At 35.6% G+C, this 15256-nt stretch overlaps 1 protein-coding gene across 10 annotated transcripts in view; it reads right to left on the bottom strand.

Moving 5' to 3' along the window:
- The window catches only part of LOC113391478 (histone deacetylase 7), a 70185-nt gene that overhangs the window by 42230 nt on the left and 12699 nt on the right, over positions 1-15256 (bottom strand). The window contains exon 1 of one of the 10 annotated variants that reach the window (XM_064216733.1): positions 14286-14623. The exons of 6 other annotated variants lie outside the window; for them this stretch is intronic. In XM_064216733.1, coding sequence (XP_064072803.1) covers positions 14286-14319 — 34 coding nt within the window. In that variant the 5' untranslated portion in view covers positions 14320-14623. Of the gene's footprint in view, positions 1-3461; positions 3814-14285; positions 14624-15256 lie in introns of those variants that run through there. 3 more of the 10 variants (XM_064216729.1, XM_064216735.1, XM_064216731.1) reach the window with 3 other exon arrangements.

Here is a 15256-nt window from a genome sequence, read left to right as displayed (position 1 = left end):
CAGCTAGTATATATGTACATATATATATAAAGATTTATCTCTTCCTGACTTAAAAATTAGTCATTCGAGTGAAGACAAAGCATATTATAACTATAAAACCGCTACTCATCGAGTGCAAGTAAGGGGGTAAGTCTGCTATGGTGTTAATCCTGTTTGGAAAGTGTGCCAATGAGTGGTTGTGCTCGAGAACGATCCGTCATCGAGTTCCGGCAAGGGGTCAGTGGCCCGCCGTTCAGCGCCGGCTCGTCTCTGGTACGTTCAGGACTGGTTCTGACGGACTTGAGCCCAGACGTGGACTAAACCTCACTCATTAGGAATGTCATCCTCAGATATAAATCTAGAATTTATTTTAAAATTCCTAATTCCTTATTACTTAGCGCTTTGACAATAATGCAACTTGTCAAAATATTTTAGACAAACAAAAGAATTATTTACGAAGTCTGACTCATTCAGAAAAAGATCTTCAAACACAAATAAAATCTTGATCCTAACGAAAATTCATAGTCATCGAAATTAAAAAAAAATATTTAAAAAACGTTAGGTTAAATTGTTCAAAAGTAATTTCACCGTCAACTTATCTTTAAACTTGAAAACAGACGATGTCACTAGTTATTTTTAGGAAAACAATTCCAGCGACCACGTGCGTCTCTTTCACCGGTTCATTGGTGTGGAAAATATAATATGTACAATAAAGGCACAATCGTAATACCGGCAATAGAGCATGTATTCATTATCTACAGATAACAAAGTGTTTACGATAACATCACGTTTGAATAAACATAACGATGGCCCTTCACGTATAGCACGCGGGCTGTCCTCGTACTGGGATCTTAATTTATGAACTATCCTCTGTATAAAAAATATAGGATGCACGGAGCAGATGATCTAAGGCCCTCGCAGAATAGTAATCTGAATGATGATTAGTCAGTCAGAAAATTATGAACCAATAGTTAAAGACCGTAAAAGGTTGTGGAAACAGTCAGGTCGATAATCCATACCAAGCAAATACAAATATATCTACTGATGATTAGAAAAGTAATATTTGTTTTGACATATGTAATTTCGGATATACAAGGACATGTTAACGAGCATTTGAAGGTTGGAATTGCTTTGGACATCTACGTGAAAACTATTTTACCGACTGAGTCTCGATTTCATTTTTACTTGACTGAGCCATCGTATGGGGTGAAGGTAAGCAGATGTGTGCTAATATGCCTTCCAAAGATAAAAAATTGATGGGATAAAGAATGTTATATATTCTAGTATCATACGAATAACTAATACATAATACGTACATGTTACTAGTAGAGTACCGCAGTAGGACGCCCGCTTGTACTTCGATAGTCCATTCTCCAATTGAATGTTCATTACTGTGTCAACAAAAGTAGTCTCTGATTTTACTTTCCAATTAACGGACAGGCTTCGAGCTCAAGTTGAGCACAGATGAGTAATACCGTAGTCCTGTTCTGTACAACATTCGAAAGTTAACGAAGGAATAGCTCGTAGAATATTAAATAAATCCCTCTAGCATACGTATATTTACAATATAGCTAGACGTCCAAATTGACGTTTACAGAGGATAATCTCTGAACTACAGATCGGATTTATGCGCAATTTTCCCATAGAACTTTAGTCAACAAACAGAGAGCAGTATCCATGACCATCGACTATGGCGAAATATAATCGTATTTAGTTAACACTACTTATACTTGCTCGTTGAGTAACACTTAAGGAACAGCTAGTGCTAATTAAATAATAACGATTAATAAGACAAGCGTCAATATGATTTATTAAAATGGGATTTTCGTGAATAGAGCAACACGATTTTGCTTTTGGATTATCGAGAGAGACCGAGTTTTGCCATACACATTAAAATCTCATGACTTATCCACTTATTTGGAACTCCGTGATAATTACTCGTATTTAATGCACGAAAATATACTGTGAAAAAACCAAAACAATTGCTTTTTTTCAACTGAGAACTCTCGCGTGTGGAAATTGATTCGTAAATTATTTTCTCTTCAGGATGTCTAACATAAATTCGTCTTTAAAAATGTATTTCTATACCATAATTCCCTCCAATAAAGCGTAAAGTTTATATTAGGAGGGGTGCACAATAACTCAATGGATCAGGATCAAACCTGCCACCCTAACATCGCTACGAAGCCTGTATACATTTAATATATCGAAACTTGAAAACAACCAAAACGAAATGTGATATCTCTGGTCTTATCGAGTGCAGTGAATGGAGCTTGGAATCGTCGATCGTCCAATGTAAGTCCGATACGAGAACCACGCGACGACCACGAAGTTAAAGGAAACAGATCACATTATCAACGATATCATTTATTATGTATTATACAATACGTTTTTAAGCTTTTATTGTACGCATGTTCGAGATCATTCCACATTAAGATTCAAATTGACACGAATGCGTGTATAGTCTTGAATGTGTGCGCTTATCAGCCTTGAAACTCATGTTGTATACACACTTCCATTATTAGAAGTTAAATAACATTTAAAAGTGTAATATAACTATTTATAAAATGTCGTACGAGAACGAATGATAACTCACAATAATTATAAATGATAAACTAACAGGGTTTAGTTATAACACAACCAAAGGGGGTCTGATAATGAGTTACAAAGTCTTACTGAAATCTTCACTTTCCAGATGTCATATAAAAGATTATTATATAATGCTATTATATTATACAGTAGGTATATTTTATTTTAGACTAGCATTCTGACACTAGAGACAACTGAACCGAAGAATCTATTAAACTTTGCCACTGATAAAAAGCCACAATACTCTTGATAGCGACGGCGATAAATCCTGTGTTATTCTAAAACATCGAATAGATGGAAGGCGATCACGTGACGTCAGTGTTTACATAAACAACATCCCAGTAATGAAGAAAACGAAGCGATGTTTGTATAATTCTAAAAGTAAATCATGACAACAGACATAAAGTAATTCGCGGCGATATCGAGTGAAGAAAATGATAAGACCGAACGCGGATACGACACGCACACATACGTAAACACTTTATAAAAGTAAATGAGAACTCACACATATTTATGTGATAAAAATAGCAACACCGATAGCGCAAACACACCAACACACGCCCACACGTACGTGAACTGTAATAAAAACATACATAGACACATCGAGTGCGCTATGAATAAGACACAAATTGAAATGGAACTATACGAGTTGTTTATATAAACGCCGGGCCACTGAGCCAATTCCTAGGGATAGCACCGGAACACGAAATCGCAATCCCGAGACAGCGAATAGGAAATACTTTGCGAAAAAAAACCAGATCTAAAACACGATAATGACCCGCGATCTGTTCGTAACTAGAGCCACACTCGTCTAATCGAACGAGTACCGGTTCCGTCTGGTTCCAATAATAGGTTGGTGAGGAACGAAGAATGTATAAGGATTGCGGACTCACCTAAATTTATGACATACATGGCCTGGGAGCGCTCGAGCCGCTGCGCGTGCTCCACGGCCTGGTATAGTCCGGAATCCACTTTAAACACTTTGAAAAACTGTATCACAAACGGTATCCACTGCGCTGAACGCAAGCATCTTATGTCGGTAGTAGAACGGCCGCTAGCGACGAGCGGCGACGGCAAAAACTGACGTGACAGAAACACCGAACACGACAAGCTAGCTCGGATCGCAAGCGGACACTGAGTCGGCCGCACGGAGAGCGGCGCGGGCGATGCGGTCGAGGCGAACCATGCTCCTCATTCACGCGCCTACCGCGCACGCGCAGCGCTGCCGGCTTCTGTCATCCGCTGGCCGTGTCCGCTGACGCGCGTTACTTTTCGTTAAAACGTCGAAAATCTTGGCAATAAACATACGACAACGCGTGCCAGCGTCGAATGCAGCTTTCCGAGAATCCCGATCTTACGCGAGAGTGGCACGAATAAAGCGATGACAACATTACCGGCAAATTGAAGGTTCATTTCAGACGAGTTCACGACCCTCCAATTGTTTAGATATTTAGGAAATTAGTCAATAAAGTTCATTCAAATAAATGAAGTGAGCAACGAACATAATAACCTATACACGTTCGACGTTTCTCAAAGTAATTTATGCAAATGTTGAAAATGCAATCCATTATATTGTATATTGTCTAAAATATTGTGACGCAATTATTCACACGTGTGTGCGTGACGATTCTCATGAATATATCAATGGAAAAAAAAACACAACGAACAGGCTAAACCTGCTAAACGTTTAATCTGTCCCGTGCAGATTATATCATAACTTACTTTCAAAATAAATCGCGACTGTGCATTATGAAAGTCTATAACGTTCTAAACCACTAACTCGAACCGTATTACGAGGTAAATAATTAGATAGACATTTAGGTACGTCGCGACAGGAAATAATCTGGAATTACGATCATGCCCCATTGACCGAATTTCCGCCACGGCGCCCAATCTCAGGGACTAGCCAACTCAGCATGAGATGTGTTATTGTGGACTACTATTCCCTCCCACTCCCTACTCCTCGACTCGCAAAAGCATCAGCTCGGTACCATCAGGAACGGCACGCAACTTGCGAACTTCGAGCAACAGTTGTAAATTTCTCGGTATAAAATCGAATAACTTTTACCAGCCCGACCTTTATAAGCCCTTAGATAAAGGAAGTTTAGTATTTACTATATATCGATACAGAAGTAAACGAAACGAAAAGTTTAAAAATACGAATCGACGTAAGTGCCCCTTTTTTTTCATACAAAAGACGCCGTTCGATAACTAGAAGATATTGAGTTACAATAAATGGAATACGTTATGGAAATATCATGACTCAGTTAAATGATTTGGCGAAGAACATTTACCCAACAAGCAATTCAACCGCTTTCCTGATGTACTAAAGTTTAATAGTCAAGTGTCAATGACGTATCTCTCGTTGGAAATAAATACAAGCTGGAGTTGTTTGTCATAGCGAAGTAGTAGTCGGCGCGTTACGAAATTATCTTTTCAGCGTCAAAGTCGAGGCCACGCCGTGTCAACGTGACACTCTGGCGAGATTTTAAGCACATTAATATGCACAAATAGAAAAATAATTTCGTATTTAAGACCAATTTAAAAAGACGCCACTACCGTTTGATGAAATTGGAAATAAATTATTATTTTTATTAGATAAAAAAATATCATGAAAATTATTACCTTCATCAAAAATGCAATAAATTAATGATTACTGTATATATTTCTATACATAGTTAATTAAAATAAAAACCTGTAATTAAAATATTAGGTGTCGCATTACAAGTTTTTTGTTTTGCGTCTGTGACGTAATTGATTTTAGTATTGTGTGAAAAACAATGAAGTCACACTAACATTAGCATCGTGACACTTCGGCACGTATTTGCGATCCACCGAGATCCGTTAAAGAAGTTAAACAGGAATAATATCAGTTAAGCTACGAATGCGATATACACAAAAAACTTTACATAATTTCAAATTACTAATAAATGAACCTAACAACGTAATTTTTATGTTTAGCTTAATTCTTTATAAGTTAAAACATTTCAAGGTTCTTTCATCTTAATAAAAAAGTACGTAATACACTTTTTATATTTATTCTAAGTCATGATGAAATATTTGAATCAACTTTTAATTGTTAAATAGCCAATTATATGCTAATTTTTTTGCACGAAGTCATTGCAAAGATAAAATAGTAGTAATTAGAGAAACGATTATAACGATATTTAATTGTTAGGCGGACGAGCAAAGTGGCCACCTGATGGTAAATATTCACCATCGCCCACAGACATTGGCATCGTAAAAAATATTAACGATTCTTTAAAACGTCAATGCACCACTAACTCTGGGAACTAAGATATTATATCCCTTGCACCTATAGTTAAACTTTCTCACTCCCCCGAACGACCAAACAAAAATACTCAGTATTGTTCGGTGGTAGAATATCTGGTGGTGTTGGGGTGCACATACAACCAGACCGGCTCGCACAAAACACTACCTCTAAATAAGGCCTATGCCTGTAACACAAATAATAAAAAGAAAAATAATCACGATAGCAAATGTATCACTACAAAATACATTTCCAAAATAAACGATGCATTAAATTCAATATGTAAATGTTTGAGTCAGCTATTTACTGACCTCATGTACGTATTGCACTATATGTATATCTAATCAAAATTACAAAACAATTTTACACAATACGTTATTTTAATTACGTCGTCTTATGAAATAATCGCACCAACCTCTGAACGATTATGCATTGATTTTCATTGTTATTTAGTACTCAATCCCCATAGACCAAGGCTAGCCTTTAATATATTCATATACATAAGTTTATACTCAAATACATACAACCGAATTTCAAGATTTATACATATTCGTATTTATTATTGCTCACTTACAACTAATACATAAATAAATTATTGTATAAATTGCATAGCGGCCGGTCACGCTGGTCTTTAAGACATATTTTTAGTTAAAAAGTATAACTGCGACAGAACTATTGTGATGACTATTCACGAGTTAAAGTTGCAAGGCCGTTGTCGTTGGCTAATTTGAGAACAAAAATTTCTCATAGGTACTCAACTCGAATGATATTGCAAACAGTCGCTCGCTCGCTTTTCTCGATAGAGCGTAGGGCGAGGCGCCATCGGGACATCGCCGACGTTCTGTTTATCTCATCACCAATTTTATAACTTTTCGTGATCTAATAATGAGCAAGGACATAGAGTGCACCTGTGTGCACTATATACTCTGCGCAGTTGAGTCTCTGTTGGAGATATTGGTGAAGAGGACATCATCATCATAAGATGCCGTAGTTATCTCTGGTTTTGTACATCAGCTCATCAGCTATTTTGCCCCTGTGCAACAGTTATTGTGCATCTGTGGTACAGTGAAAGGTAATAACAGGCACGACAAACATTTAACTTTGATTAAGATAGGGTTGGTAGCGCACTAGCTCTGAAGGAAGGGTTTCAATTTCTTACAGGTACTCTGACCGAATGACAACGGTTCACCTGATAACTCATCAGGAAGAACAGTAACTCGTCTGCCTTCAAACAATAACATTAGACATTCTTTTTTTTATGTTCATGATTGAATGGAAAACTCGTACGGACAAAGCAAGAAACTTTGTCAATGGCCCGTCAATCGTGAGAGCTACGTTATGCTGTGAGTAGAGCCAGATATAATAATGATTAAGACATAAATGCTCGCGAATTACACAAGACGAAGAGAAAAACAATTCTTGGCGTCATAATATCCGGGAAGTAGGTGGTGCTTACCCAAGTAGGCCTTTTAATGAATTTTAAATAATTTAATAACACACTTCAAACAATACATATTTAAATATTTTTTCGTTCGAAACATTCCAGCTGTATAATTAACTAACATAATCTCCGTAAATATTTAAATCAATTAAGTTTCAAAACATCGTAACTAAGTTCAGGAGTATAAAAGGCGTTTGTTCAGCAGTAGAATATTCCAGACTATTACTTTGACCTTCGGCTTGTTTTCCATGTTTCGAAAATAAAAAGGGGCGTCACTTTCGAAACTTTCAAAGAATAACTTTACCCAGAAATCATAATATTTAGGACATAAATATTAGTATGTACACATGGGTTAGTCAGTAAACATTAATATCGTCTAGAAATTATAACAAAATAATGTATTTATAATTATAATTGCAAAAACAGTAGCTCGATTTTACCGTATCACCAGTTTTTCATCGCTTACAATATTGTTTTAAAGCAAGCAAATAAAAATAACAACAGATTAGCAGATAAATCAGAGCAGATTAAAAAAAAACAGAATGTCTATATACATCCAGTGTATAGAAATTCTGTTTTTTTTTTTTAAATAATCTACAGCTATCATCAGATATATAAAGGCGATGAAACAGCAGGTCTCGAAGGCGGCTCGAAGTCACGACGTTACTCATTCCATTGATATAAACATTAATAAGACGCGATGATGTTTACTTATACTATCAACTGACTCAACACCTTGGCGGGACGCCTGGAGCCTCGGGGAGTGAGATCAATTTATATTTAAGACTTTCTTTTTTTTCACAAATATCATATCGGCACAGACGTCTCAACCTTCAGTGTATCTTTTCTATTAATTTATTTACATTATTTATTCGTTTTTCCAAACCGTCATTTACAGACCGAAACACATATATTATCTTAAAAAATATTTATTGCTCCTCTCTTGAATTTTAAATCATTTGGATTATATTCGTAAATTTATTATGCGATATATCGAGGAAATGACGATAACGACGTTAGTTTGGGAATATCAATATCGAGTTTGGAAGGAGTTCAAATCAATACGATGAGTTTAACGTATAAGTATAGACGTTGGTATATTTTGTGTTTGAGATAAACGATTTCGACATCGCTTGATCGATCATCGTCGAGTACCGGTGTACCTCGTATGTATATTTTTATTTTCACTTCGATGTAACTCGAGCGAAGAACTGCAGCTCATGAACTCCATATAGACAATTGGTATAAATTTGATCATGGAGAATATATTATCGCAAGCTTTATCAGATAATAGCTAACAAAATAATTTTCAAAAATAAACCATGTCAGTTTTACCTTTCCGATATTACATTTCAGTTGGTTATTTGGTACCTCAGACAACATCTACCTTAGAAAAATAGAGACATTGTGTTGTCAATTGTAAAACCGACATTATGAGAATGGTAAAATGACGTAACACGAATTAAAAATATTACGCAAAAAATGATCTTCACAGATTAGATAATTTATACGACACATTATAGGCAATGTGTCAGCAATAACACGAACACGAACACGAAGACGTCACCTCGCAGGCGCCGGTGCAGACGCGAGGTTTACGCATCGTGATCATATACGCCGCCGTCTGACACCGGCGCCGCGCCGCTCGCAGCTCGACCGAAATAGCCCACAATTCAACACACTATTAAATAATTGAAAACTTAATCGATAACACACAACCTTGACGTGTTCTAGCAATTTTTAATACTCGGGCCTCTCTATGGGAAAAAAAGTATTGTATACTTTTCTAATTGTTATTTAAATTAGTTATAATAGTTTTAAATCTAAGAACTATGGGAACAAGATTGTGTTAGCTGTGCGTTGCAACGCAAATATTCAAATTAAAAGAAAAACATATATACAAACTAATACTCAATAATGTTCTCATATATTTATATTTATGATTGTAATTTTAAAACTTAAAATTGATGTCATCCATTCGGAATTATTAACTATCTTTTCTAATGTAAATATTAACCATATTTGGTTTTAACCTGATTTGTACCATATCAATGAAATCAATAAATTGAAATCGTTCAAATTATCGTAGTAAAAAAAGAAAACATACGAATAACAGAGACAACAGTGAGAACAAATTGAAATCATTTCAGAAACAGCAGTAGATTACGCACTATCTATTTTCAAAGAAGCTGACACAGTCGTGAGTCACCTCACTGGGAAATCCAACTTCCGAGGTACCACGGCAGACTGTCACCGCTAGTTTGAAACTTCGTGCGTCAAACGTGTCCCAAATATCCTCTTTGCGTTTTCTGCGGTACTTTTTACTCTTTAAAAACACTCTAAATCATTTGAATTTACAGCGACAGGTGTTATGCGAAACGGCAGACGAGAGCTTAATATTTTTGTACTTGTTTATTTAAAATAACGAGATATTAATTGATTTGAGATGACCGAATTAATCATAACCGAAGACAAGACAATCACTGATTTCAATTGAATTATTTTATTTAATTATTCCTCTCAGGGACTGCGGTTTTTTTTGCAAGAGAATATCATTAGGGGCTCCATGTGTCTATTTCTTCTTCCTTATATTGAGAATGTGTTTTCGAATGCAATACGCACTCCAATATCTCCTGCCCAGTGATTAATCTTCGAGATCGACTTAACCGAAACACGCGGAGAACATCATTATTGTATAATATTCATTTACTTACCTTATTTAAAAATGTTGATTGTATTGCTTGAATAAAAGTGCAATGTAATTTCAACATGTCTGCCCATGGATTTCATATTGTATGCTCATCCGTCATTGTTTTATCCTATTATAAAAACAATTTTCTATAAAATTAACCACGCTCTATTTTAATTACCAGACAGACAAATTTTAATACACATTTTCAAAATATAGATTTAGTATTTGTACCAAAAGATATATTACTATTTTTAATGGTATACGAGTAGATAGTTATTTTCTGTTGTCCGGTTTTGATAGAAATATTTTTATTATCATTTTGAGACACCTTTTAAATCAACCTTAATGTATCCTCGACGTCGTTACCCTAATGTTTTTTTTTTATGCAATAGATTTTTTTTGTAACTTTCACAATCAAAACAAGGTCGAAAATAAAACGCAATTTAAAAAAAATACCCGCATCCTGTTTAATGTGTAATTGATTTTGAAATTTGCATTTTACGATAACTTTTTAATATGTCGCTGGTATTTTGTACTGGACATTAACGCGACACAGGAAGTATGCAAAGGAACGATTGGATATTATTCTTCTATTTTACGTCATAGGTAGGCGTATTGGCAAATGGGCCGCCTGATGGTGTGTGGGAACTAAGATGTTATGTCCCTTGTGCCAGTAGTTAAGCTCTCTCACTCACCCTTCACACCGGAGCACGACAGTACTGTGTATTGTTGTTTGGGGGTAGAATATATGATAAGATATTGTTATACTGGACCGCTGACCCTTCAACACGGAACACAACAATAATAGCTGTCACTACTTGGCGGTAGAATATGAATACGATGAATATATGAATGGGCGATGCCTTGCCGGGCTTGCACAAAGCCAAATGTCACCATGTAAATCCAGTACATTCAACCATCTTCGGTTAGTAGAATATAAGCAGGATTATTCACGAAGTACATCTTCCTATATCGGCGACCATCGGATTAATCTATGTTTATGTATAGTGCCTATATATAGATGGGTACCTACATATCTATAGGGATACGGGCGTGACCGCACTGTGTGGACTTCACACGTACGAAGTCGGAATGAGCAGCTAGTAATTATGTATACTACTAAATAAGAAGACTACAAATTAAAGTTACAATTGAACGGGTATTCTCCGCCAATAATACACATATAATTTTCAAGATGTATGTGCTTATTAGAAAAATCTAACAATATATCCGAGTATAAGAAGCAGCAAGGGACCTAGACACCTAGCATACATATAACAAACTGTGGCATATACATATATTGCGGTTCTTCCCGGTTGAATCGAACCGGTTGTAGCTTCGCATTTAATTCAACACTTTAAATAAAAAAAGATTCAAAATTGCTTTAATGAGATTCCTTGAATAAAGAATATTTTGATTTTGATTATTTTTTTTGAAATTTACAACTATCGAATTAACGTTGAACTATTTTCGTGTTATGTTGACCTTTGAATTCCGAAATCGAACTCCGACAGGTTCTCCTTCAAATTATAACATAAAAAAAACCGGTGACACGACATGTATGTATGATCTCAATCGTTTGAAGTTAATATTTTGGTCAGCATATAAAAAAATCAAAACACAACGAGAATTATAATTATATGTTTACTTGGCCCACTTTATATTCATAATAATTAACGAAAGATAAAAACGTGTATTATACAAAAAGTTAAATAAATTATTTGAAAATGTTTATTAAAATTTTGAAACTAGTTTTACATTTAAGATTGTTTAATGAAAAAATCATTACAATTCAAAGTCGTAACCTTTATTCAATATAGCGGTACACTTACTTTTAGACTATCTAAAATTTACTGGTCGGAATGGAAATCGGCGTGATTAAATTATCTTTTCACCTTAACAATGTTTCATTTGAATTATCTGAAATGTCGGTTGTTTTTTAATAATAATTTACTAGGTGGTAGGTGGTACAAGCCCGTCTGAGTTGGTACCACCCACTCGTCAGATATTCTACCGCCAATCTGCAGTACTCAAAAACGTTGTGTTCCGGTCAAAAGGTGAATGACTACTTGCACTAAAGATATAACATCTTAGTTTCTAAGGTTGGTGGCGCATTGACGCTGTATGGAATGGTTAGTATTTTTACAGGGCCATTGTCTGTGGGCGGTGGTGACCATATTTACCATCAGGTGGACTATTAAAAAAAAATACTGGCCATCTGTATCGCGCCTCCACTTATATTTATCTCCATTTGCAACTTTTCACAAATACATATACGATACGTGCCAGCTCTCAGTCAGCATGATTATTTCCGAAATCTTCAACCAACATCCACAATGAATTATACAACTATATCTTTAAAAAAATATATATAAATAAATGTTCTCGCTGAATCTCTATCGCCGGTTCTTCTCAAGTGTCGTTACGTTCCGAACTGGTAGATTTTGGGTTCTATATTGAATAAAATATTTTTGAATTTTAGCCCGCCCATTTGTGATACCCGTATCAAAATCAGATCGATAGCTATTGAGTTTATCGCGTTCAAACAGACATATATAGAATTAATTATATAATATCATAACGAGAACAAAACACACCTACACATAGTACAATACTGGCCATCGCCATGAATATTTGAAGACAATACGAGCAGCACAACAGTAGACGACAAGTGAGAAATTTTCAATGTTAATACACACATCAAACGAATGTGTTGTTTCAAGTGCGGCCGGCGGTCGTATTGAATGAGAAACACTTATTTGTAAGAAGGTCCCAACTGCCGTGTTACTAGTTAACTTTGCTTACATTAGCGTTCGTATTAATAATAATATTTCCAATACTAGCTAAAAATATTTGTCCTAATGTGGATTTTTTTTTTATTTTTATGTTATTGGTTGGTGGACGAGCATATGGGCCACCTGATGGTAAGTGGTCACCACCGCCCATAGACAAAGGCGTAAGAAATATTAACCATTCCTTACATCACCTATGCGCCACCAACCCTGGGAACTAAGATATTATGTCCCTTGTGCCTGTGATTACACTGGCTCACTCACCCTTCTAACCGGAACACAACAATACAGAGTACTGTTATTTGGCGGTAGAATATCTGATGAGTGGGTGGTACCTACCCAGACGGGCTTGCACAAAGCCCTACCACCAAGTAAATTAAAAGAACCAGAACGAAGTTTTGTATTCAAGATAATTGAACACCGATCCATATATTAGACATAAACCTTGCAACCATATACAAGTTTAACTAAAAGCATTTTTTTAAATAATCGTGTACAAGTTAATTTGAATACATAGCAATGAAACAATAAATAAATTAAATGTATCAAATTAACCACACCCAAGGAATCGAAATCAATACATACTTTATTGCAAGCAATTTTGAATCGCCATTATAAACGATTCAATTAAAAGTGAATCTACTACCGATTCAGAATGTAGATTCTACTAGCAAAATAACTCAGGAGTAATCTCTTTAAAAACTTTTCGCAATTCACATTACGTCATAATCTTATACATAACTCACATTGTTTATATTTTTTTAATATGAAATTAATCTCTATCACATTGCAAAGAAACAAATATAAATGCGTATAAACAACAGTCCAACTATTAGCAGCATGACATTGAATGTCGATACCTGTACTTAAAATAAAAACAAAACTACTTCGGAATATCAATCACGCAAAACATGCGATACAGAATACGCATAGCAGAAACGTCACGGCGGAGCGACGGTGACGTCACACGTCACTCGTTAGGAGGAAAACTTTTTAACTTTCAAGCTGTGGTCGAACACGCAACGAAATTCCAGCAAACGGTGATGATTATCACATCATAACGTGACAGTACCAGAAATAATTGCGTGAGAACAGCCGCGGCTGTTATTATCGATTGCGAAACTATTGCGTTATTTTTTTTTATAAGATGTTTACTTTTCCCAAAACGAAATCTGGGTTTACTTTAAAAAGCATTAAATATTCGTTTTAAACTTCCGCAATTGTTTTATATAAGAGTAGAGGTGAGTACCATATTTTTCGATTGTTTCAATTTCAATCATGTTTATCAAGTGAACTTCGTTTACAAATAAAATACTTTCATGCATGACATATTTGATTAAATTTTAGTGCTATACTGGGTACTCTCGTCGAATTACTAAAGAACGAGTTGATACTATCAGTGATGTGATATAAATCCTATATATTAATGAAATAAAACGTGACAAACGGAAACAAGTGGAAGTTTAGTAAACATCATATAAGAAAACAATATCATACGTAAACAAGCCTCTAAATATTTACCTGTAGCAGCGACGGTTGTGGGATTGACTGACATTGTTCTCAAGTTTTGCAAGAAATTCAATTACACTATTAAAATTCACTTGATTCCACACAACCAATATAAACAATTATACTGTTAAAATTTAAGGTAAACTTTTCCAAGGTAATTAGAATTCATATCGCACAAAATATAATAATTTAATTACATTATGAAATTAATAAGTACCGGTAAAGCAATACGTTTTAATTATTAAAAGCCTGCAACAGCTACATTTGTGTATCCGCAGAACATAACATTCATAAAAGAATGGACGCATTGAGACATGCGCTTTCTCCGGCGGTCGGACACCGACTGTCGCGTCGGCCGGGTCCGCGCTGGGTGGTGGGGGAAGGAAACACAGCCTCCAACCAACAATAATTATGTAAGTACGAGGGTTGTTGCTATTTTTAGAATTAAGGCGTATACTTAACCAGTTGAAGTACGACGTACAATGTTTTACAATCGGCATCGGCTTATAATAGTAAACTTTGGGTGCATGTATTCGCAACGTTTCTATTTGTGGAGCTCTTGGTGCTGGCTCGCCAGTTTCGCAACAAGCTAATCCAATGTTTGCTTGGAAGTCGAGCGAGATCGGATCTTAGCACCGGCACTTAGCGGTTTCTGCTAGCAATTAAACTTCACAAAGCTTTTAATGAGTGCGTGAACATAACAGTAAAATATGGACGCCGGTTTCATAAGCGTTAAAACTATTTCGTAACCGAAAACCGGGAATATCGGTTCCAGAGTCGCACCAAAATAGAATTGCATTTCAGAGTACATTAATTTATTGTGATGTACAAAGAAATAATTACTTAGAGGTAATTTAACTTTGCGCCTTAACATTTCACAGAAAAAGATTAAATCAAAAGTCTGATAAGGAGAAAGGTATAAATAAAATGTAATATAGGTTGTCTAAGTTCACGCTTATGTACGTTAGGTACCTCCCTCCCAC

Source organism: Vanessa tameamea, chromosome 13 (assembly GCF_037043105.1).
Source record: "Vanessa tameamea isolate UH-Manoa-2023 chromosome 13, ilVanTame1 primary haplotype, whole genome shotgun sequence".
Classification (NCBI taxonomy): domain Eukaryota; kingdom Metazoa; phylum Arthropoda; class Insecta; order Lepidoptera; family Nymphalidae; genus Vanessa; species Vanessa tameamea.
This window is presented reverse-complemented; position numbering and strand designations above follow the sequence as displayed.